Source organism: Lepidochelys kempii, chromosome 3 (assembly GCF_965140265.1).
Source record: "Lepidochelys kempii isolate rLepKem1 chromosome 3, rLepKem1.hap2, whole genome shotgun sequence".
NCBI classification, from domain to species: Eukaryota; Metazoa; Chordata; order Testudines; family Cheloniidae; genus Lepidochelys; species Lepidochelys kempii.
This window is the reverse complement of record NC_133258.1, coordinates 98,968,885-98,995,201: the sequence shown is the minus strand read 5'-3', so window position 1 is coordinate 98,995,201 and position 26,317 is coordinate 98,968,885. Positions and strand designations below refer to the sequence as shown.

Below are 26,317 nucleotides of genomic sequence, written 5' to 3'. Positions count from 1 at the left end.
TGGCTTCTGTAAAGGGAAGTCATGCCTCACCAATCTATTAGAAATCTTGGAGGGTGTCAACAAGAACGTGGACATGGTTGATCCAGTCAATACTGTGTACTTGGACTTTCAAAAAAACCTTTGATGATGTCCCTCACCAAACGCTTGAAAGAAAACTAAGCAGTCATGGGATAAGAAGGAAGGTCCTCTCATGGATCAGTAACTGGTTAAAAGACTGGAAACAAAGAATAGAAATAGTTAGTTAGTTTTCACAACAGAGAAAGGTAAATAGCAGTGTCCCCCAAGGATCTATAGTGGGACCTATGCTATTCAACATATTCATAAATTATCTGAAAAAGGGAGTGAACAGTGAGGTGGCAAAATTACTCACAAAAGTCAAGTCCAAAGCTGACTGCGGACAGTTACAAAGGGATCTCTCACTAAACTGTGTGACTGAGCAAGAAAATGGCAGATGAAATACAATGCTGATAAGAGCAAAGTAATGCACAATGGAAAAAATAATCTCAATTTTACATACAAAATGATGGGGTCTACATTAGCTGTTACCACTTAAGAAAGAAATTGTGGCTAGCTCTCTGAAAACTTCCACTCAATGTAAGGCAGCAGTCAAAAAAGGTAACAGAATATTAGGCACCATTAGGAAAGGGATAGATAATAAGGCAGTAAATATTATAATGCCATTATATAAATCCATGATATGCCAGCACCTTGCATACTGCATGCAATTCTGGTTGCGGCATCTAAAAAAAAATACATATATTAGAATTGGAAAAGGTAAAAAAAAAGGCAACAAAAATTATTAGGGGTCAGATCAGCCTCCATATGAGGAGAGATTAAAAAATCGGACTGTTAAACTTCAAGAAGAGACGATGGGGGTCACATGGTACCCAGGAGGAAAATAACTGCCAAGTCTGGAATCTCCTCATTCCCCACGTATCAAATTCGCCTCTAATAATAACTTTCCTAGCAAACTGGCAATAAGGTTCTGTCATAGAAATTTAAATTAATCCCCTGGATAAACTTCAAACTGCTGAATATAGATTCCAATGAAAAAATGAGAGGCAACAAGAGCCCTAAGCCTGAATCACCTAAGCAGATGAAAGGGGAGACCCGAAGGCCACAGCAGAACCTAGCCCAGGATACTGCAGCACTGAAAGAAATATTCACAAGCCAACTGGACTCAATCTCAAATGATATTGGTGACCTCTCTATATGATGTGAAATCCCAAATGGCTCACTTAGAAAATGAGCTAAAAAAGACTGCCATTGAAGCTAATGCATTTAAAGCAACTGTCTCTTTAAAATTAAAACCAAACTGGAAGAAAAACAGGATGACTACAAAAAAAGACTTTGAAGGAACCTTCATCTATTGGCATTGCTTAGGGTCTAAAAGAGAAGGATATTATCAGTTTTCTTCAGAACCTAGTCCCCAACATATTTAAATTGGACCCTCAACTGCCCCATTAGATATTGAAAGGGCCTACTGAATGCCTGGTACTAAAAGACAGGAGTCTGTTTCAATGAAAACCTTTGAAAGAATAGCAGACAGCTGATAACAAAATGTTTTGTAAAAATCTACTGGAAAGTCATCCATCCAAGGGGCATTGCTGGAATTCATATTTTTAATAGCCTGTTCGATCTCATACGTTGAGAAAGTTTTGTCCATAAATAACACTTGTTCAGAAGATAGGGTATTAAAAGGCGGGCCTTCAGTGAAATGATCAAATTTATTAGTCAGATTGGATATCTGATTTATATAAAGCTTGACAGAATTGCCTAAATATTATTTATATCTATTGGTTCAAGGATGGGACTCCCATCTTCTTGTAATAAGTAAGATATATTATTGTTGGCTAGTTCCATTTTAAGTCTTCTGGAAAGTAGTTTACCTACTTTATCTCCCCATTCATAATCTCTTTGTTTAACCCTACTGGGTATTAATTCAACTTGGCCGAGTAAGCATTCATTATATTTATATTTGGCGTTGATTAGATTTGACCTACGAGGTTTTTGTTATTTGGGTCAGTCTTGTGCACTCTCTCCAACTCATCTATTTTCTTGGCCAGAGTCTAGTAACTTGAGTCTCTCTCTCTCTCCCCTTTTGGAAGGCATACTTTATGCACTGACCCCTTATAGTAGCTTTCAGAGCATCCCAAAAGATGGCATCTGAGGTATGTGAGTGATCATTTCCTTGTATGAAATTAGAGTTGACTGACATGCAATGAAATTTTGCATTGTTTAGTAGCTTTCACCTAGAACAGTGGTTCTCAGCCTGTTTCTTTCTGAGCACCCCCCACAACATGCTATAAAAACTCCACAGTCTACCTGTGCCACAACAACTGATTTTCTGCATATAAAATCCACGGCTGGCATTATGAGGTAGGGGCTTCAGCTTTCTGCCCTGGGCCCCTGCGAGTCTAATGCTGGCCCTGCGTGGCAGAGCCCCTGAAACCTCCTCACCGCCTCCCAAGGCCCCTGTTGAGAACCACTGACCTAGAAGACGTTAATAAGGTGTAATCAGTGTCTATAGTAAGTAGAATTGGAGCATGATCTGAAATTAATATAGTATCAATAGTTGCTTCTAGGCATGCTGGAATCAGTTCTAAACACACAAGAAAAAAGTCAATTCTGGCGAAAAATGAATGTACCGTAGAGAAATATTTACACTCATGGTCCTTGGGGTGTCTCAGACTCCATATATCTTTTAAAACAATTCATTCATTAATAAGGAGGGTTGGCCTGTTGTGCTCTGAGAGCTGAGTCTCATGTAATTGGATTTGTACAGATGTCTATCTAGTGTAGTATTGCAATCGTTTCCCTGTTCGTGTAGGTAAGCAGCCACTACCAGGAAGGCTTTGGAGAATACTTGGAGGGACTGTAGACAGTCCAAAGGCTAGTACTCTGTATTGGTAATGATCAGTCCCCATGATGAATCTGAAGAACCGTCTGTGAGCAGGGTGTAGGATGTGAAAATAGACGTCTTGGAGGTCAAGGACTAAGAACCAGTCCCTCTGTTCCAGTGCTGGGATAATGGTTGATAGCGTAACCGTCTTGTAGCGTTGTAGTTTGATGAACTTGTTGAAGTTTTATTGGTCTCGGATTGGTCTCCACCTGCCAGATTTCTTTTGGGTCAGAAAATAATGGGAATAAAAACCCTTCCATCTGTGTTGGGATGGGACTGATTCTCTGGCTCCCAGCTGCAGAAGGTGCTTTATTTATTCTCATAGAAGGTTTTCATGAGAAGGGTCCCTGAAGAGGGACAGGGAGGAAGTTGGGTGAATGGGATCAATAGGAATGGGATGAAATATCCTTTGTTCATGATTTCTAGGACCTATTTCTCCAAAGTGATATGCCGCCAGGATGGACAGAAAGGGGCTGAGCAGTCGTCAAACTGGTGGGTTGATGAAGATGGTTGCAGTGACCGGAACAGGGGCAGACTTCTCAGGGCCTTGAACAAACCTTCAAAATTGTTTGGATGTGGGTGTGTGAAAGGTAGCCCCTTGAGGCATCAATTGTCTGAGCTTCATATGGAGCCTGTGTTGTCTTCATTGTGGGTCGTATTGTCAATGAGGAGTGAAAGGTGGAGGTAGGGACCTTGGGACAGGTTGGTATTTTCCCAGACATCTCTTTGGTGCTGGCGTATATACGCTGAGAGAGCAGAGAGTTGTTGAGAGTCCTTTAGGGAATGTAGGGAGAGTTGGTTTAATCTCCTCCAGATCTTTTTCCTGTTCTTCTACTGGTAGTGAATCAGCCTCTGGTGGTCAGGAGACAGAAGAGGATGGTGAGCGCAGATGTCTCCAGCTCTGTTCTTTGGAAGACTTTGGAAAATGTGCTCTGTATATAGCCCAGTATGGCCCGATGAAGGGATTGGTGCGTGGGGTTGCATCCATGGGGATCCATACCAGGGCCCTGATTCGGTCCCAGTTTCCAAGCAGCGAGGACATGCAGAGAATGCTTTTTGGGTACATCCCAAATATAAGGATGGGACGGAGTATTCCTCATCCTCTTCCTCACTGGGGAAGGGTGAGTAGTGCTGGAGAAGAGACGTGAGATGGAGAGCTCGTGTCGGAGTAGCAGCAACTCAGGCATGTCAGATACCATCAGATCTTTTGGGTAACTGAACTCCTGTGGAGGAGAGAGAAACTTCATTGCCACTGGCAGTTGAGTCGGTGCTGGGGTGAGGGGGACTGCATTCCCTGGAACAGCCAGCAGATCGAATAGGTTTACTCAGCGCCGAAGGCTAATCCAGTCCTGAGGGTCTCCTCGGTGCCAGTGTTCACATCAGTGCCGATGGCTTGCTTAGTGCTGCGAATTTGCTCGGTGCCGCTACAGATGTCCTACCAATAGAGATGTCAGTGTCGAAGCGCCTGAACTTGATTTGGCTGGGGCAGTCGGTACAGTTTTTGAATGTCCCGCACTGTGCTCCTCTGTGTCAAGAGACAGTGCAATCGCCTTTGGGCCTGCCCATTTAGGGTCCTTAGACCTCTCCTTAGCTCCGGTACCAAAGGTACTCAGACGATCACAGAAGCTATGTCTCACCCCTGAAAATGTTGAGGGTATTGAATTCACAGTGGATGGTGTTCTGCCAGACAGTTCCTTCGAGGGCAAGGTGGTGGCCCGTTTCTTCCCGTCTGCATGGGAAACAGGATTTTTTCTTGGAAGGATGCAGCGAGTGAGGGTCAGTTGATGATCTAGCTAAGCATGAGCACCGCGTGGGCAAAGTATCTGGACTGGGGTCCGAGGCTGGCCTCGAGGACCTCTCTGGGTTGGAAGGGCAGGAAGCGGAAAAATGTATTCTAAGCTAAGAACTAACGGGGAGGGAAGTACGAGGAATTTTTTTTTTTTTTTTTTTTTTTAAGGGGAAGAGGACATTTAAAGGAAAGGAGTAACTATTCAGGTAAACAGGTCAGGGTACTATCTTAGGGCTCAGAGGATAGAAGGGGTCTGCTCCGGATTCTGTCCCAGACCAAAGATGGTTAAGAAGGAACCAAGGGCAGTTGGACCACTCAGCCTATAGATGCCACTCATGGCACAAGACAAGGAGGAGCACATGTGTAGTCCAATGGGCACTGCTACCAAAGATCACCGATCCTAGTTGCAAGGGGTGCTACCGCACCTATAGTGGAGCACTTGTATGGATGTTACTCAAAGAAGAATTTATAGGTGACTTAATCCTTAGCAATACCCTCTCAATCTCAGTCAAAGAAAAATGGGGGAAAAAAAACTTACCCTTAGTATCTCAATAGAAACCTGGGAGGATATCTGGCTTACTGTGAAAGATACTTCAAGTTCTTCATCCTTGCAATTCTTCCAGAACAAGATATTAAACAGGTACTACTGGACTTTAGAACATTTGCTTAAGGCTACATTGGCAACACACAGCAAATGCTAGAGATGCAAATAGCCACACGCCAACGTTCTGCACATCCTCTATATCTATCAAAAACGTATGTGTTCTGGAACACCTTATTCTGGGCTGTCTCGAAAACTTAAGTGTTGCTATCTTTCCTTCTCCAAACTTATGTGTTTTATGGGTGCCAGATAAATCGGTATTACCAGTTAACATTAAGAAATAGATTGCAGTACTATTTTAGCAGCCAAAAGAGTTACTTTGAGAAAACAGAAATCTGCAATTCGTCCCTCATACACAGACTGGCTTAGTGAGCTCTCTACAATTGCATTAATGGAAAAAATGACCACTTGGAGAAAATACAAGTAGGGCCCTACCAAACTCATGGTCCATTTTGGTCAATTTCACAGTCATAGGATTTTAAACATTGTAAATTTAATGGATTTCAACTATTTTAATCTGAAATTTCATGGTATTGTAATTGTAGGGGTCCTGACAGGAGCTGGGGGGGGGGGGTCGCGAGGTTATTGTAGGGAGGGTTTGCGGTACTGCTACCCATACATCTGTGCTGCTGCTGGCAGTGGTGCTGCTTTCAGAGTTGGGCAGCTGGAGAGGGATAGCTGCTGGCTGGGAGCCCAGCTCTGAAGGCAGAACCACCAGCAGCAGCAGCACAGAAGTAAGGATGGCATGGTCTGGTATTGCCACTCTTACTTCTGCACTGCTGCTCGGGGGCACTGCCTTCAGACCTGGGTGCTAGGCCAACAGCCACCACTCTCTGGCCACCCAGATCTGAAGGCAGCGCAGAAGTGAAGGTGGCAATACCGTACCCCCCCTGCAGCTCCCTTTTGGGTCAGGACCCCCAATTTGAGAAACACTGCTCCCCCCCAAAGAAATCTGTATAGTAGAGGGTAAAAGCACACAAAAGACCCAATTTCATGGGGGGAGACCAGATTTCACGGTCTGTGACGCGTTTTTCATGGTTGTGAATTTGGTAGGGCCCTAAATATGAGGATGTCAAATCACACATGAAACTATTACATACTTTTGCAATTTAGTACATATTAATGCCCAATACACATAGATAAATGAGTGAGAATATAACCTATTTAGTCACCAATAACTGATGCCCTGTATGACCTCTATGGGTTCAGGATTCGTTTGTATTTTTTCCCTAGGTTTTGCAAATAATGAACATTGAATTTGTTATTTCCATTTCATGCATGTATTTATATGTTTTGTTTCATTATGTGTTTGTACTTTACATAAAAACTATAAAATAAAGTTTCCAAAAAAAGAAAAGAGATGACTAAGAGGGCATATGACAGAGGTCTAAGAAATCATGAATAGTATAGAGAAACTGAAGAGGGAAGTATTATTTACCCTTCATATAACACAAGAATTAGGGGTCTCACAATGAAATTAATAGGCAACAGGTTTAAAAACAAACAAAAGGAAGTATTTCTTCACACAACAGTCAACCTGTGGAACTCACTGCCCTGGGATGCTGTAAAGGCTAAAAGTACAAGTAGGTTAAAAAAAGAATAAGATAAATTCATGAAGGTCATTCATCAATGGCTAATAGGGATGCAACCCCCTGCTCCTGATGTCGCTAAACCTCCAACTGCAGAAACCTGGGACTGGATGACAGGGGATGGATCACTCCACACTTGCCCTGTTCTGTTCATTCCTTCTGACACATCTGGCATTGGCCACTGTCAGAAGACAGGATACTGACTAGATGGACCATTGGTCTGACCCATTATGTTCTCATGTACTTCAGTATTCAAGGAGAACAGTTTTAATGATCATAAGCTCCACTTTGGCGGCACACACCCTACAGTCAGAGTTACCTCCTTTAAAACTTAGCTGGGAGTATCCCACATCACTCTAATTAACTGACCACACTCTAGTGTTTATGTCCTGTATAATTTTTCATTTGTTCTAATGGACTAACCCTTATATATTTTCAGGGTGATTTTTTTTTTTTTTTAAGTAAATACCACATTTATTTGTTCCTTTTTGTTTGGTTTAATTGCCATTTGTTAGCTGGACATAGTGACCTCAAGTAGTATCCCTGCAATATACCACAGTTCACTTTGGAAACACAACAGTTAAATAAAGAAACTTAAAGCACTCCATAAATCTTCAGTAACTCCAGCAGGAAGCAATTTTAAATTATTACAGCTTTTCCAATTGATAAAAGCACTTAAATCTTGAAGTGATGGTGTTTCTGTGTGCATTTAGCAAACGGTGATTTTTTTAAAAAAAGGTATTTATACATGCTCTTCACTTCAGAAGTTATCAGCTCTTCAACCCTGCCTAGCGCAGAGCAATTGGAAAGCATTGAAGCGTTTCAGATCTGCACATGCTACTTAGTCTACTGAAGAGAAGAGTTATAAACTTCAGCATTACACGCCGTGCGTCTAAAATACCAGAGTTCCAGTGTGTTTACTTCATTAAAACTATCTGTACTAAAATACAGTAGAAGGATCTTCGCTATATTACTCTCAAATCTTCCTTTTCAAATGTCAAACTACTTAACTACAATTTATAGTTTTCTCTGTTCTCTGAATAATCCTAATTATCTACATTTCTCGCATTTATACCTTTTATAATAATTATTTTTTGGCATTCATTTAGCACATTGCATGTTCAAAGCATTGTATAGATTTTAACTAACATTATATTTTGTGAGCTATGTGTATCAAAATATATTTCTGTATCATGTTCTGTCCAAAGATCTCAAAGTAGTTAACAAACAATAATTAAGCTTCACAACATCTCTATGATGTTGTATTCTCACCATTTCATAAATGTAGAAACTGAGGCATGGATAAAAAGTCTGCTGCAGAGCTGGGAATAGAAGTCATAGCACCCAACTCCCATCCCTATATTTGAGTCAGAAGACCATGCTTCAGTTACTCAGGACAAAATGGTATCTCTTTCTGTGCTTTCAAAAATCTCTATTTCACAGTGAACAACAAGAGAATGTCTGTAATGAGTGCGGGACAAATACTGAGAAAAGTTATTTACAAACATTTCAGGAATTCTAATCACATTTCAATTTGACCACACTCAAGACTTTTTGAACATTTATATAAGCACTTTTTGTTCACTTGTATTCATGTAAATGCAATGGTTCGTGTAAAAATATGCTTGCTCCTGCAAGAACACGTATTTGTGCTAGAAGTGTGTGCCCTAACATCTTTTACTGGTGGGACTGGGTATGAATATAGTAGAGAAAGAGCAAGGACAGAAAATGATTTATTTTAAAAACAGACAAATGCATCATCCGATCAGAGAACTCAAATACCATATGACCTAGATGACCAAAAACAAAGCTCAAAGAGATACTGAATATTCAAAACAATACTCACAGTTTACGAACATTACACAAGAATATTTGAACAATTGTGAATAACCAACAAATCTGAAAGAGGCATGACATGCTCACAGACAATTTCCAAACAGATAAAAGGGTTAATTCAAACAACAAATTGTTTGCTGTGAATAGTTCTACTGTTATTTATTACTATTTTTTGTGGTAACCCCTAGCAGCCCCAATCTATGACTAATCTGTAAGGAATGTGAGCTCTAGTTTTGTGTTTTTTTCAACAAGAAATTTTCACAGGATTTTGCCATTATATTTCAATGTAAATATCTAGTGTTTTTAAACCCTTGCGGAATTAATCTGTTTTTCATTTATGAAGAATCATATTTCTGGTTTATCACTTTTACCACTTCACCCCCTTCTCTGAATCCCTCCACTGGGCTCCCTCTTTCCCACTGCGCAAGCCCAGACTACTTGTCTCCACTTTTAAGGTTGTACACTGACTATCCCCACTCTATGAACCTTTATGTTCTAGTCAGCTGGTGAGCCCTACCTTTGCTCTGCCAACATTATCAGTCCATCTGTCAACTTTTCCAGCGTATACTTTTATGCTTTCTGCCATGCAACCTATTATGTATGGGAGGAGCTCCCTCTTAAAAAAAAAAAAATCAAAAAACCAGAGTCCCTACAATATCTTCTTTCTTAAAAAACACCTGTGCTGTGATTCCTTTAAAACACAAAAGAACAGTTAGGCAGTTGGTAGGCTATGATCACTGCTAATATAGTGAACATATTGTAATCTTGTGCTCCCCTGCCCGTTTGCCATATCCACCTGTTCCCTTTCATTGTATAGTTAGATTGCAAGTTCTTTAGGGCAGGCACCATCTATTTATTGTATTCGTAGATTCCAAGGTCAGAAGGGACAACTGTAATCATCTAGTTTGACTTCTTGTATGACACAGGCCACACAACTTCCCAAAAATAATTACTGTTTGAAGTGGAGAAGGTTTTTTAAAAAAATCCCAATCTTGATTTAAAACTCAGAAAATGCAGAAATTAATCCATCCAAGATGAGCAACACAGGATTAAAGAAACTATAAGTTTCAGAAGGTGAATAGCTTTTATTTTTTCCTTTTACATTTTTTCCCCCATAGGAATAACAGAGACTTGGTGGGATAACTCACATGACTGGAGTACTGTCATGGATGGTTATAAACTGTTCAGGAAGGACAGGCAGGGCAGAAAAGGTGGGGGAGTAGCACTGTATGTAAGGGAGCAGTATGACTGCTCAGAGCTCCGGTACGAAACTGCAGAAAAACCTGAGTGTCTCTGGATTAAGTTTAGAAGTGTGTGCAACAAGAGTGATGTAGTGGTGGGAGTCTGCTATAGACCACCGGACCAGGGGGATGAGGTAGATGAGGCTTTCTTCCGGCAGCTCACGGAAGCTACTAGATCGCATGCCCTGATTCTCATGGGTGACTTTAATTTTCCTGATATCTGCTGGGAGAGCAATACAGCGGTGCATAGACAATCCAGGAAGTTTTTGGAAAGCGTAGGGGACAATTTCCTGGCGCAAGTGCTAGAGGAGCCAACTAGGGGGGGCGCTTTTCTTGACCTGCTGCTCACAAACCGGGTAGAATTAGTGGGGGAAGCAAAAGTGGATGGGAATCTGGGAGGCAGTGACCATGAGTTGGTTGAGTTCAGGATCCTGACGCAGGGAAGAAAGGTAAGCAGCAGGATACGGACCCTGGACTTCAGGAAAGCAGACTTCGACTCCCTCAGGGAACGGATGGCCAGGATACCCTGGGGGACTAACATGAAGGGGAAAGGAGTCCAGGAGAGCTGGCTGTATTTCAAGGAATCCCTGTTGAGGTTACAGGGACAAACCATCCCGATGAGTCGAAAGAATAGTAAATATGGCAGGCGACCAGCTTGGCTTAATGGTGAAATCCTAGCGGATCTTAAACATAAAAAAGAAGCTTACAAGAAGTGGAAGGTTGGACATATGACCAGGGAAGAGTATAAAAATATTGCTCGGGCATGTAGGAATGTTATCAGGAGGGCCAAATCGCACCTGGAGCTGCAGCTAGCCAGAGATGTCAAGAGTAACAAGAAGGGTTTCTTCAGGTATGTTGGCAACAAGAAGAAAGCCAAGGAATGTGTGGGCCCCTTACTGAATGAGGGAGGCAACCTAGTGAGAGAGGATGTGGAAAAAGCTAATGTACTCAATGCTTTTTTTGCCTCTGTTTTCACTAACAAGGTCAGCTCCCAGACTGCTGCGCTGGGCATCACAAAATGGGGAAGAGATGGCCAGCCCTCTGTGGAGATAGAGGTGGTTAGGGACTATTTAGAAAAGCTGGACGTGCACAAGTCCATGGGGCCGGACGAGTTGCATCCGAGAGTGCTGAAGGAATTGGCGGCTGTGATTGCAGAGCCATTGGCCATTATCTTTGAAAACTCATGGCGAACGGGGGAAGTCCCGGATGACTGGAAAAAGGCTAATGTAGTGCCAATCTTTAAAAAAGGGAAGAAGGAGGATCCTGGGAACTACAGGCCAGTCAGCCTCACTTCAGTCCCTGGAAAAATCATGGAGCAGGTCCTCAAAGAATCAATCCTGAAGCACTTGCATGAGAGGAAAGTGATCAGGAACAGCCAGCATGGATTCACCAAGGGAAGGTCATGCCTGACTAATCTAATTGCCTTTTATGATGAGATTACTGGTTCTGTGGATGAAGGGAAAGCAGTGGATGTATTGTTTCTTGACTTTAGCAAAGTTTTTGACACGGTCTCCCACAGTATTCTTGTCAGGAAGTTAAGGAAGTATGGGCTGGATGAATGCACTACAAGGTGGGTAGAAAGCTGGCTAGATTGTCGGGCTCAACAGGTAGTGATCAATGGCTCCATATCTAGTTGGCAGCCGGTATCAAGTGGAGTACCCCAAGGGTCGGTCCTGGGGCCAGTTTTGTTCAATATCTTCATAAATGATCTGGAGGATGGTGTGGATTGCACTCTCGGCAAATTTGCGGATGATACTAAACTGGGAGGAGTGGTAGATACGCTGGAGCGGAGGGACAGAATACAGAAAGACCTAGACAAATTGGAGGATTGGGCCAAAAGAAATCTGATGAGGTTCAATAAGGATAAGTGCAGGGTCCTGCACTTAGGACGGAAGAACCCAATGCACAGCTACAGACTAGGGACCGAATGGCTAGGCAGCAGTTCTGCGGAAAAGGACCTAGGGGTGACAGTGGACGAGAAGCTGGATATGAGTCAGCAGTGTGCCCTTGTTGCCAAGAAGGCCAATGGCATTTTGGGATGTATAAGTAGGGGCATAGCGAGCAGATCGAGGGACGTGATCGTTCCCCTCTATTCGACATTGGTGAGGCCTCATCTGGAGTACTGTGTCCAGTTTTGGGCCCCACACTTCAAGAAGGATGTAGATAAATTGGAGAGAGTCCAGTGAAGGGCAACAAAAATGATTAGGGGACTGGAACACATGAGTTATGAGGAGATGCTGAGGGACCTGGGATTGTTTAGCCTGCAGAAGAGAAGAATGAGGGGGGATTTGATAACTGCTTTCAACTACCTGAAAGGGGGTTCCAAAGAGGATGGCTCTAGACTGTTCTCAATGGTAGCAGATGACAGAATGAGGAGTAATGGTCTCAAGTTGCAGTGGGGGAGGTTTAGACTGGATATTAGGAAAAACTTTTTCACTAAGAGGGTGGTGAAACACTGGAATGCGTTACCTAGGGAGGTGGTAGAATCTCCTTCCTTAGAGGTTTTTAAGGTCAGGCTTGACAAAGCCCTGGCTGGGATGATTTAACTGGGAATTGGTCCTGCTTTGAGCAGGGGGTTGGACTAGATGACCTTCTGGGGTCCCTTCCAACCCTGATATTCTATGATTCTAACTGCAATAGTGGATAAGACCAATGGCCTTGTAGTAACCTGGCCAGCAAAAGAGGCATCAGTGTAAGGAACAAGACTTTGCAACAAGCAGCTATGGAATACCCAGCTTATCAGGAAAGTTTCTTCCTAACCATCACTACTTAGAGGCTGGTTTATGCCCTAAAGCATAAATGTTTATATTCCATCCAAAACTTGTTTTTAAATCCTTACTCTAATTCTAGATGTACTTGTTATCCACATAAACATCCAATCTGTTTGTGAAGTCTTCTAAACTCTTGGCCTCCATGAGATCATGTGACAATGCATTCCTCCAAGCTAATAGTGCACTCTGCGAAAATGTATTTTCTTTCATCAGTTTTACATTTTCTGCCTTTCATTTCAGTTTCATTTAACATTCCTTTGTTCTTATATTATGAGAATGGATTAATAGATTTACCTAATCTATCTTCTCTATTCCATTCAGTATTTTGTATACCTTTATTGTGTTCCCTCTTACTTGTCTCTTCTCTAAAGCCCAGATTCAGGAAAGCATATAAGCCATGCTTAAATCCAATTAAAGTCTAGGGAACTTAAGCATATGTTTAAATTTAAAGTTCATGCTTTCTTGAATAAGGATATACTTAAGCATATACTTAGTGCATACCTGACTTGGAACCTCAGGTATCAGACCCAATCTTTTCAATCACTCTTCACATGGAAGTTTTTCTATGCCTCTAATAATGTTGTTGCCCATTTTTGAGCCACTTCTGTTTCTGCCACAGTGGATAAAAAATCAATTATTTATTTTAAAACAATTAAAGCAGATTATTTTATTGAAATAGGATTTTTTAATTTAAATTCAATTAAATAACCTTATTTAAAATTAAATCTGAAATTAACAACCTATGTTAAGCCCTTTACTTACTACAATGTATTTAAATAATTTAAATTAAATACAAAAATAATATTAAGCAGTACATGTTTGCTGTCAAGTTTTAAAGAAAATCAAACCACCGACCACATGGAAATCACTGACTAAGCACCTGGAACTTAAGTTTGTTGAAGTGCTGAACCAGTTTTTGACAGCAAGACCCTTCTCTGCTGGTGCAGAGAGAATATTTTCTTCATTTCAGTTAATTTAACTAGTTCAGTTAAATGACTAGTTCATTCAAACTTAATACACCAGTTGGAAGTTAAAAAAACAAAACAAAACAAAAAAACACAGGAAGGCTTGTTTTCCTCTTCCAATCTACGAATAAAAACTAGGTGAAAGAGGGTAAATTCTACTAGTTCTAAAAACTTGAAGGACATGATAATCAGAAACGATCAGTTCAATTTACTAATTACAGGCAATACCTTCTTTGTTTAATAAATTAGTTAGTTTTAAATGCAAAACATGTTTTAATAAACTTTTTGATAAAAAATGTCTTCGGTATCTAGCATATTTAAGGTAGTTCTATTTAATAATTTTTAAAAGCTGTTTTTGTGCACTATTAAATTTGAATTTCCAATAAAAAATAAATGAATAATCTAGTAAACAGGAAATGCATCATTCACCATTTTCTAACATAAAAATATAAAAATTAAGAATCTGATTAAATATAAGGTAAACTATATAACTGCTTAAAAACGTGTACAGATGTAGTGCATCCTCCTGGTTAGCAGAAAGAAGCATCAAATTTAGTGTAAAGGCTATATTTAGTTGCCAATCGACATACTTTAATAGTTACCATCCAATGAAATCAACCTCTCTCTAGGAAAATAACTAAAAAGTACAAATGTAAGACTCAATTATACTCTATGATTTAAATCAAGGCTTCCTGCTTGCTGATTTAAATCATTATTAAGATTGGTGATCTAACTCACTGTCAAAGCAATCCACCCTCGTTTCTGCTCTCTCTTGTGTGAAATAAGGTGACTAGAGCTAATCACAGTACTCCAGCTAAGGGTATACCACTGATTTATATAATGGCATTGCAATATGTTCTGTCCATCCTATACCTTAGGCATTCCAAAATATTATTTTAATGTAATGTAGTCAAAAAGACATTTATAATATATTTATCCTAAATCTGAAACCCATTTCCCACTTTCTAGGGCACTTCATTCCAACAACACAATCTTAAAGCACCAGTGGACATACAGTTCTTTAACCCAGAGCCATTTATAAATGAATATCTGAGACCCTCTTTAAAAAATATACTATAAAAACACCTCACCAATGTCAGTCTGAGTGGAATTACGTAAAAAATTATATTTTCATTAATAAGAACTTTGTGAGAAAGGGTCTCCGATATAATAACCATATCTTTTGTTAAACAGCTGAAGGCCTTCTGCAAGCAGACTTGAAAGCCTAAAGAGAAAAACCAGAACTACTAGATATAAATGTATATTTGATTTTTTTTAAACTTTAGTATTTCAGAATATTTAAAATATTACTTATCATTACATCCTAGTAAACATGCAGTCATGATCTATACTTTGGAAGAGAGAAAACAAAAGTATTATTCAAATTTCTAAAATGTCCTAACAATCAGAAGCATTCATTTGATACCCCTACTGGGGTGAATTTCCCCATTTATGTGCATCTTTCGTACAACAGAATAGAGAAAGACATCGGCTACAACAACACTGCAAACAACAATAGATTTTGAATCGACAGTACCATTTTAAAGTTGATTGTTCAGCCTTAGATTTTGAGACTTACTGGCTTTTGGGCACTTGAACTCTGGCTTAGAGTTGTACTCCTGCTTATCCTGTGTATATGTGACAGGTGCCATTTTAACAGACACCAGGGATTAAACCAGGGACCTCTAGAGCTAAAAGCATGAGTTTCTACAGCTTCAGCTTAAATAGCCTTTAGCTGAGGTCTGTAACAGACACTCATCCTCTGTGAACCAGGCAGAAAGAGGAACACAACACCCACCTAGCAATGGGTGACACATATTCCCCCTCTTCCCTATGCATTTATACAGTTTTTATTACAGTCTTTTAAAAACACCTGATATTATCTTACCTTCAGGTCACTTCCTGGCAGAGTACCTATGCCATCCTTCCAGTCCATAACACTAAATACATCAAACTCTTGGCCACTTGCACTTGAGGCAGATTCATTCATGATGCATGCACTGGAAAAAATAAATGAGAAAACATTTTCAGATAAAACCTAACTCCAAGTTGATGTTTCATTCATGGACATTTCTTCAAGCTCACTTTACACAATGAATATCAAATTGTCCTTCCACTCACATCCAGAGCACACGTAACTTGCTTTATCAAGGTACAGAAAATATGAGCTAATGCCACAAAAGTAAGGTGCCTATCTTTTGGAATCCTTTAAAAAAAAAAAAAACATTGGGGATAGGCTGGATAGAAGATAAATCAGAAAATTCAAATTGCACACAGGCTTACATGAGAAAATCATGTTTTTATACATGGAGGAAGCAAGAAACAAATACAAGTATATATGTTAAGTACTGATTAAAAGAGCTAGCTTTTCTTTATAGCTGGTAATATGCTTAGGTGAGTTTCTTATCCAAGTCCAAATTAAACCTCGCTTCTAGAGTACAAAATAGTGTTTGCTGGCTGACGCAGAATAAAAGAAATCCTTCAAATATTCTTTACCCCAAGCATGAAGTTGCACATAATGTATATAATACTTTATGCAAACATCTTCTTAAATATATATTTATATACACACACACACACGGAGAGTTGTTGTTTTACTAGATCTCCTTTTGCTTCATTGAAGCAAACCCAGAAGAAAAATGAGCTGTTTACCCTTACAAATAATGGATTTCAATGGCATTTGCTGCTGTAGAAGTCTCTCCTAAATCAGTTACACAAGCAGTAATAGTTATACAGCACTTGTCACTTTCCCCGGTTGTGATCGAATCCCCCTTGCAATCATGAAAGGGTCATCAGTTACACTGAACTGCAAAATCTCTAGCAGCCATTTGTCAAGAAAGGATATTAACTCTTCACCTTCCTCATATTCTTGTAAACCCAAGAATCTTCAAATTATGGGACTGCACTTGATTTTCTATTTGTTCAATGTGAAACCAGAGTAAACTATTCTTTTTCTTAAAGAAAAAAAAAAGACTTCTATAATCTACACATGTGAACTATTTGAAAAGCCAATTTAGTTTCTCTTTTGGTTCATGAACTGTCCATTAGCAGCTTACAGTTTTTTCAACTTTAGTTCCTATTCATATTTATTTACCAAATACTTTCTGAGACTAAAACTTAGCTTGCAGATTGCTTGCAAGCAGTTTGTTGCAAGTATTCAATATTTTAAATTCAAAATGTTGGTTTCAATTTGACATGTAAGTCACACAGTATTGTTTCTGTTCCACAAGTGTTTGAGAATTACTCTTTGAATCAGGTTTCCGGTGGGAATGTTCCTGTTTAAAAGTTCAAAAATCAATTTCCCAGAAATATTCACCAATATTTTCTTAAAATATGCTGTTTACAGAAACACTGCTCTAAGTGAATTAACTCACTTGTTCAGTCACAGAAAGCAGAGTTTGAGAAAGGGGGGTAAACACAGCAGAAGGGAATTTAGGATTTGTGAAAGTTTCTGAGTAAAAATTTGAGAATAAAAATGTTATTCTAAAGCTCTAACTCAAGGAACAGTATGCAACTAGATTAGGTAGTATGCTGTCTACCTTTCCCTTAGAAGCAGTCATTTCAAAATTTAGTCTTCATTTTTGTGTCCACGATTGTGATAGCCTTTACATTTCTGTAAGTTTTCCTCCCATTTTTAGCAGTAGTTCTCCCAGGGCCTGATTCTGCCACCTTTACCCACACTGAGTAATGCCGTATTTCATTAACAGTCCCACTAAAAAGGTACTACTCAATATGAGTAAGGGTATAGGACCTCAGTGAGACACCACCGTTATTGTACATGTGACAGCTGGGGTTCAGAGACTTGAGAGGCAGGCATCTGGGCCTAAAGAGAGTATTGTGACAAAACTTTACATACTTTGAGGAACAATCTTGAATTGGCAGGAAGATGAATTGGATGGTTTTTATCTCTAATGTCTATGATTAAATAGAATGAGCTTATAAAATGTGTTCTAGGTGCATGTACTATTCTTTTTTAATAAAAAAGTATAAATAAATCTACACCAGCCCAGTGTAAACTAAACAAATCCCAGACCTGCAAAAAAAAAAACAACCAAAAAAACAAAACAATTATAGTGAGAGGGATCTTCAGCTATCACCTAAGGTCAACATATATGAACTCCATCTGACCAAGAAAGGAAGTGAATTCCGAAACTAAGACCCACCAAGAATCCCCTCTCCAACTTGCAGATGTATAAATCTGGGCATGCTGCAGCTGATCTAAAATACAGTTGTAGGACCTAAAGACAGAGGCAGTCTCTCGCGGAAACACATGATCCAAACCATAAAGAGCTAAGAATTTGGATTTATCTGGAAACAAACTGGAAGCCAATGTAGTTTTAAGATCACTGGTGTAATGTGCTCTGAGTAGCTTGGCTAAGCAAATGGTCAGCTGCATTCTGCATTAGCTGAAGTTTCCAAGTAATCTTAAAATATCCCCGTTTAGAGCACACGGCAGTAATCCAATCTGTAGGTTTATTTGTTATAGTGTAAGTGTTCTGATGGCTTAAGGCTGCAGAGGCATGCGTCTCCCACATTGCCCGATACCTCGCCAGAGACGGTATCTTACTGAGGAGGGGAAGACAGGAGTTACAGCTGTCTCCCCAGCCTCTGCTGGTGCTGCTCTCAGCACTGAGAATGCTGTGTATCACTGTCATTTGAGAAGAACGAATTAGGAAGGAAAATAACCCTTACAACCTAATCTTTTTACACAAGATATATATTTTTAAGAGACAGAAGGGAATATTGACCACAAAGGAGTATATGTATGCGTTTCTTAAGCAGGCCATATACATATTAATTTGATTGTAGCTAACCATCTCTCCATTGTTGGCCTCAAGAAGTGATTAACATGTTTTCTAGACTCTACTGTTTAGCAAGGATAAAAAAAGGAAAAAAAAAGGGGGGGGGAGGTTTCAGGGTGCAAACAACACTCATTAGTGTTTTTCCTTTTTTAATATTAACCCAACAGTCCAGGCACAATTTGTACTTTCAACCATGGGTACTCTCTTCCAGTCTTCAGGACAGTCCTCTCTCCATAGGCTGATACCACCATGGGACTGTTATATTGTGCTGACCAATAATAAGTTTAGCTGCCAGAGGCACCTGTATTCAACAAAATCTCTGCTTCCTGGCTTTCTGGGGTCTTGAATACAAAAATGATGAAAAATCTGAGACTGCTAGCTCTAAACGACTTCCTCTACTGGAGGTGGTAAGGAGAAAGAAACAGGCCAATGAAAGAAAGAAATTAAAGGAAAGGAAAGGATAAAAATCATATGCTGTATCTACATCTACAAAACACAAAATAATGAAGACTACTGTATATCTATAAACTCCCCATTTTTTTTTATCCTTTAAAGTTCTGATTTGATGGTTCTTTGAATTGATAATACCTCATTTTGCAAATCATATATTGTGCTTTATGAAAATAGTAGTCATATAGAGAGTTAAGTTGTGGCCAAATAACGGAAGTATTGTGCCAAACCTTAACAGCAAGAGACAGTTCTATGTCCTAATCATTAGAGTACAGTAAGAGCTTTGAACATCTGACTTCTAAAAAGCCTAATACAAAGCCCATTGAAATCAATGGGAACCTTTCCATTGACTTCAATGGACTTTAGATTAGGACCTATGGCAACATCTGTCATATGCCTTAAAGAAATCACTTCTCTCCTTAGTTTTCTCATCTGTAAAACATAGTATTTTCAGATGTGTTGAGAGCATTAACTAATGTTTCTGCAGTGGTTTGAAGAGGCAAAGCACAGCTTAAATATTTTAATATGAGCTTTCTGTTTTATACATATTTAACATTTTTATTAAAACAAACAAGTTTCTGAAATAAGATTGCACACCTTCATTAGAAAAGCATTTATCTTTACCAACTGGAATCAATAAGGAATGCATGCATTACAGAACAGACACTTACAAAGAATAATAGAGTTAAAAAAATTAGACAGTGTCATCCGTTGTAAGCTTCTCTTCTTAAAGATTTCAAGCAAAGATATGGGAGGGATGTTTCACTTAAATGAGCAAGTATTTTAAAAAAAAAGTAATTGTAAGATTAGACATTGAATGCATCAAAAAATCAATGCTAATAGAAGCATTCATTATTTAAGTCAATGCTTGAAAAATTTTACCTGACATCTACCCAAATTCTGATAATCTAAGGCGTTATCTGTAAATTTGAAGAGAACTTGTATGTATAATTTTTAGCCAGAGAGTGGGCCCAATTCATTACAGAGATGCTCAGCAATGAAGACAGTGGATCTCAAAACTAGAGATATTACTACTGGGTCAACAGAACCTGCTTGTGTATCACTCTTTTCAGACACTTCCATACCACTATGATGTGTTTAGTATACGGGACCTAGGTAAGTAGATTAGACAGACAGACATGCATATGTCTGTGCTGTAAGGCATAAGAGTGAAAGTGTGTGGGTCAGATGGTGAAACAATGCATTAGGGCTCCCAACCTACTAATCTATAACCCCTATCCAATGGGAGCTGAAAGGCTATCCATTTTCTCTTATGGTACCAATGATGGACTCTTAAGTAGCAGCGGCTCTGTCCTTGAACTAAGTGAAAATTGTCAAGGGCTGCTGCTACTGCAGAGAAGAGAAGGCAACCTAGTATCACAGATAGGCTGAAAAATACCAGCACCTCCATGCCCCACAAAGCCACATGCAGGGAAAGTTACACGTTGCCACCTGCAAGAAGCCTCTTCTCAGACAACCCAGGCTCCTCTTTCTCTAGTCACAGATCTGTGTAAATTATCTTCCCATTGACAACAAATGCAGTGGGACTGCACTTGTTGGATTACTGGGCAGTAGAATTACCCATTCCTCATTGTAAAATTACTAGATTGGGTCCACAATCCCTTTAAGTGATCATTTAATTATTCTCTGTGGGAAACAGGTTGGGTATATTTCATACTCTTCCTCCCCCCACACTAACATTTTTCTTTCTTAACTTTTTTTCCTCGCTACTTACAGGGGTGCCATGAACTAGAAAAAAGTCACACTCCTGATTCTCTTTAAACTACTGTTGACACAAATACCAAATACAACTAAAGAAAAGATATTAGAAAAATATATTTCTCTTTTTACAGTTTGTTTTCTTTATGCATTTGACAGCATTTTGTGTACAGTAAGTTTCACTTTTCCCCATATCTAATCAGTCAGGTTCATGGAGGTCTTTAATTTAGCCGCTGGGAGATAAACTACTTAAATAAAATAAAAATAAAATAAAATGTGTGATTGTAAAACCATCAACACTGGCAGAGGGACCCAAGCACAGGTAATAATTTGAAACTTAATCTTTTTCAAACTGAGTAGCTTTTAGGGTGTATCCCTTTAATCTCAGTTCTATCCATTTTCTTATTTTAGTTGTTGCATCTTTCCTCTTCGCTGGATTCTCCAGCGACACTTCCAGACGGTTGTACCTCCCTCCCAGTAAGATAGTTTAAAGTCTTTCTCCATAAATAGTCTCTGGCTACATCTATACTAGAAAACCTGGCACCCATTTTTCAGCAACAGTGCACCTGCACAAGTGCTAGTAAAGGTATAAGATGTTTGCACCTGAGCCCCATCTCTGCTTGTGTTCTTACACCACTGCTAACACTAAAACTTCTGTACCACTGCTAGAGAATGGGTAACATTTTCTAATAGAAGCAGCCCTTGTTTAATATTCTTTTTAACTATCTATAGTTTAGAGCACCATAATAATACTCAGAAAACAGTTATGCCACCAATCTAAAAAAAGTCTATCACTGATATCTCTGATTTTGTTTACAGAGACCACATAAATGCAAAATTTTTCAAGTGAACCACTTGATCGGTTGTGTAATCTGTTATGGCCTATGCAGTCCTCAGTGGAGGCTTAATCTAATCGATAATATTTCTAAGTAAAGGAACTCTGATGTCCTGTTCTTTAGTTTCCCTTAATTATTTGAGCCAGATGGCCAAGATTTACCCTAACCTTCAGCCTACTTTTATTTGTTCCTTGGACTAAAAGTACTGGCTCTTCACAGCTCCTGACTGGATGTCTCTCTGGACAGAACTGTACTTCATGGAATCTTTCTGCTGTACTTCATCTCACTTACTTTGAAATATTCATTTTTAGGAAAAATAAGATCCCCATAGTTAATTTCACTGCATAGTGAGCCATTCTTTTTTTCTGCTCAGAGTGACCAGCTCCCATCTGCCACTTTGTCTTTAACACAGAATTCAAGTCTCTCCAGCTCTTAATATAGCCACTACATTATTGCATTTACAGACTTTTCTTTCTCTCAGACTTTGTGTCGTTCACAGCACATTTGCTCTTATGATCCGCAGATCTGCTCTTGAAGTACTCAGCAAGCTACTACTACATATGCACAATCACTCTCTCTGTCTTTTGTAATCACCATATTGTACAGCCATTGATTCCTCAGTCCCCGCCTCCACACCATACACACTCCCCCATCCTAATTATAAGCAGCATAAAAAAAGATGAACGGTAAATAAAGTAACACAAAAAATAAAGTCACCTGTTCGATCAGCAACCCCTCTGCTCTCTCCACGCGCAACAGGTGAAACCCAATTAAACTCAACAAGTGCTTGGTCATTAAGAGGACACCAAACATTCACAATGTAGTCAAACAATTGTTTTTTTCTTACAAGCTCTTGGGACTTTTAAAAGCACCCTTCTAGATAAAGTGATTAAATGAAGCTGACCGCAAATGAAAGATACAACATTAACAGCAAATTAAATGTAAATGAACATTTCTTAACAAATATGTTTATTACACTATGGAATAGTCTCTCAAAGAGATGACAGATCTACCAGCACTTCATTTGCTTGATTCATTAAAAAAAAAATTAGACTATACATAGCAGTTGTACATATACTACAGAGAATGCCAATTAACCCACACTGTCAGATTTTAAACAAAATGACCCAGCATCTTCAATCTCTAGTTTCTCTCCCATAGATGTTAATATTAAAGTCAGTGACACAAGCTATTGGGAATCAGATAATTTTCCTTTGTGAAGAATCACTCTCCTAAAGTGTACATTATGTTTAAAGTTGCTTAGAAATATTTTATTACTTTTGAATGTAGATTTTTTTTTGTAAAATCAATTTTTTTAAAACAAGGTGAATAGAAAACTTGGTGTTTCCGTTTTTATTTCAACACCCACTGTGGTATTGTTAGCCCTAAAAATATAGTGCCAATTCATGAGTAAAAACAAAAGTGAAAATGACCAGCTGTGGTCAATCTGAGTAAAATTGCAAAATTAAACTGCCTAAAAGTTAACAACTAGTTTTAAAACTCTCCAGTGTATTATATACATGGTGTTATTAGTAACAAAGACAATTTAAGAAAACAATGGTGACCTACCATATCAAAAGTTAAGCATTTTTCTGTGCCTACCCCGAGAATGATACCTTAAGGGGCCTAATTTTCAGGAACGGTTGAGAACTCACCCTCTGACAACCAGACCCCTTTATGGTAACAAGTGGGGAGGGGAGGAAGGGGAACAAAAAACCCACTAGTCACTTTTCAAAGTGTAAGGCTAGAGTTGTATAGGAACAGTAGAAGAAACACCCTCTTAATTAGATATTTTTGCCTGAGCATTCCTTTGAGATTGATTTTCCTTTTAGATGTCAAGATTAGAGGTAACTACAAACTGCAGGCCAACTTTGCATTTTCCGCCCTAGGGTGGATACCTCAGTTCCACCAGCAGAGGTCCCTCCTTGGCCACTTTTGCGGCATTCTTTTGCTGCACTTGAAACTTTGAAGTACTGAACTCAGGTCCATATCTTCCCGAAAATAGGGCAGAAATCAAAAAGCCGAAAGTATTTGCATGCACCTTCCTGGCGTCCCCACGATTAACACTCCCACCGCAGCACAGGCTGCTGGAGGGTTTGCGCAACAACAGAGCGACGCGATTCTTAGTAAATAAACTCGGGCAAAGCCTACCCCGCGCTATTAAAGCGCCAGGGAATCAGCATGGGGCGGGGGCAGGCCGAAGGGAGCGCTCCTCGCTCAGCTGTCTGCCTGGCCGCAATGCCCCCCCGAGGGCGAGCGCAGGAGCGAGCGCGCCGTTGTCGGGGTAGGAATTGGGCGCAAAGCGCTCCTGAGGAAGTTGCATAACGAGAGAGGGACTCTGCTTGTGCACCGGGACCCTGTGATTCCCCACCCCCACCCCCTTTCTGCAGACGGGGCCGGGATCCGGGAAGTGAGGGTTGTCTTCCCTCACTCAACCTAAGCCAGAGGGAAACTTACCTTCTCCTCCCCCATCCCCACCCCCGAGGAGGAGGGCGAGTGCTCTCCGGCGGACTCGGGAGATTTGCTGGTGAACCCTCCTCGCTCGTGCTCAGCCAATCTCCAGAGTCCCCTGGAAGAGAAATTACCCTCCTTCCTAAGGGGAAGGTAAAGGCAGAGCTGCGGGAGGACTCTCCCTCCCCCAGGAGCCAGCTACTCTCCGCATCCCCAGCCTCCCGCCTTGGGGAGGCGCAGGCAGCGCCTTGCGAAAACTTTTCTCTCACGCTCTCGGGCGCGTCCGCTCCCACGATGGGCGGGGGGGGGGAAGGGGGGGGGAAGAAACTTGAGTCCGCCCCCTGCATGTCTGCTTCCCCCAGGCCGCCTAGCAAAGCTTGTGCCCCCCGGCCCGCTCTGGGTCCCACGTTCATTCCCGTCGCTGGGGAGGGGGCGGGCGGACGCTTTGTGCGAGCGCTTTCCACCCCCACCCCAACTTGCTGCCTCATCACCCATTAGAGCAAGTGGCTGGTAGATATCCTGTTATTGTGCACACAGGCTGCAGGAAGCGCGGGGGGGGGGGGAGGAGGAGGAGGGAGAATCCCCCCTCCCAAAATATATAGGGTAAGCAATAATCCACAACTTGTGGAACTGCTGCCCCCCCCCATACTAGGCACACACATTTCTACACGTGTGTCAGCACGCGCGCGCGCGCACACACACACACACACAAGCCGTCCTCCAGAAGCCCCCCCAGCACAACCCTACAGTCCCTAGAGTGACAGGAGCCAAGCCCCCCCCCCCCCATCAATCGCACACAGCCCCCTTGGAGAGCCAGGAGCCACCCCACTCCCCACCACGTCTACAGCAGAGAGAGAAGCTTCGCACACGCCACCGACAGGAATCAAACACGCTCCAGCCAGACTGCCCCCCACCCCCACCCCTTTCTTTAAAAAATTGCCAGGCGCTTCTTTTTTTTTGTACGTGTGTGTGCAAACTTTCCCCAAAATGGCGGAAATTGGGAGATGATATTTTAAATATCCCTCACACACACACACAAAGTGCAGAAGCAGAAGAAAATGCAAACTCTCTCTGCCGTGCGCTGAACAGGCCTTTGCACAAGCGACACGCTGCACGTTCAACCGGTATATCCCGGCAGCCGCCACCTCTCGCTGCTTCAAGACCCGAAAACCGGGGTGTGAAAAAGCCCCCGTCGCCTGCCCATTGCCCCCTGGAGCCCTTACGCCTCTCTTCCCTTTGGGGTATCGGGAACAAAGAGCACAGGGTGGGCAGGGGAACCTGCCGATATGAACCCCGCACACACACACTCATGCATCCCCCCCCAAATCCCAGCCGCTGCACCCACGTTACATTGTTCCTAGCGACACGGCGGTGCCCCGTAAGTGTCATTAAATGGAGCCAACTGACAAGCTCATTGGTGGGGCAGGTCTGCAAAATGTTTCTCTCCTCCCTCCACCCCCCCCCCCCCGCGTCCACATTTCCCAGCAGCTCCCTCCTCTCCCTAGTCCACCCTTCGTGTGTTTGGGAAGAAAAATAAATAAACACAAGGCACCTCTCTCGCTCTCTCTTTTGTTCCTCTTTCACACTCGCACACTTAGTATTTAGGGAGATACCCCAGTGACCCACCCGCTCTCCAGCCACTTGAGAGTCACTTGCCCACTTTCCCCTGCATTAAGTTCCATCCTTGCCGCCAGCGGTGGGGGTGCAGAAGCCCCCCACCCCCTTCTCCGCTTCCCCAGATATGTTTCGTAAGGGAGAGGAGGTGCGCCTCCCTTTATCTCTCACGCTCTCTCTAACTTTCATCTTCCCCTACGGCGGGGGGGGGGGGAGGAGGATTAAAAACCATCACCAGCCGTTTGCATTGCACCGCCCTAACGGCGGGGTTACAGATTAGATCAGAACCAGCCGCTTCTTACCCCCCCAATCTCTCTTTCTCCGTCTCTCGAGTAGTCCTGACAAATATGGTCCAGGGCTGCGGGCACAAGTGAGCATGCGCCCGTGGAGCCAGGGCTGGGGAAAGGGGAAACTACTACTGCTGCCGCCGCCGCCGCCGCCGCCGGGGTGTCTCATTCTTCCTCCGCGCGCTCTAGCTGCCGCTGCGCCTGAGCCTCCGGGAAGCGGCGGCAGCAGCAGCCCTAATCAGTGTTACCAAAAATACAGCTACAAACAACGGCTACAGCTTCGGTGCATCATCTCCGCTGATTTAATGCCGACGTTGAAGGAATAATAAGGAGAAAAATGCAGCAGTCGTTGACTATTTTTAGGTTTGGGGTTCCTTTAAATATTACTTTTCTTTATAGGGGGAGGATCTAATAGTAATAAGTCCCATCAGGTACTGTTAAATCTGTGCAGACAGTACTAGGAG

At 41.3% G+C, this 26,317-nt stretch overlaps 1 protein-coding gene across 11 annotated transcripts in view; it reads right to left on the bottom strand.

Moving 5' to 3' along the window:
* Nucleotides 1-25,914, bottom strand: part of L3MBTL3 (L3MBTL histone methyl-lysine binding protein 3) — a 151,987-nt gene extending 126,073 nt beyond the window's left edge. For 4 of the 11 annotated variants that reach the window (XM_073337285.1, XM_073337282.1, XM_073337287.1 and 1 more), the window contains exons 1-2: nucleotides 15,583-15,658; nucleotides 13,231-13,339 (exon numbers count right to left, since the gene is read on the bottom strand). Coding sequence is in view for 6 of the 11 variants with exons in the window: in XM_073337277.1 (XP_073193378.1) it covers nucleotides 15,583-15,684 (102 nt within the window). In the remaining 5 variants the exon portion in view is untranslated. Of the gene's footprint in view, nucleotides 1-13,230; nucleotides 13,340-15,582; nucleotides 15,695-22,218; nucleotides 22,274-23,070; nucleotides 23,109-23,399; nucleotides 23,726-23,958; nucleotides 24,199-25,868 lie in introns of those variants that run through there. The other 7 variants (XM_073337277.1, XM_073337281.1, XM_073337276.1 and 4 more) reach the window with 7 other exon arrangements.
* Between the last annotated feature and the right edge of the window lie 403 nt (nucleotides 25,915-26,317).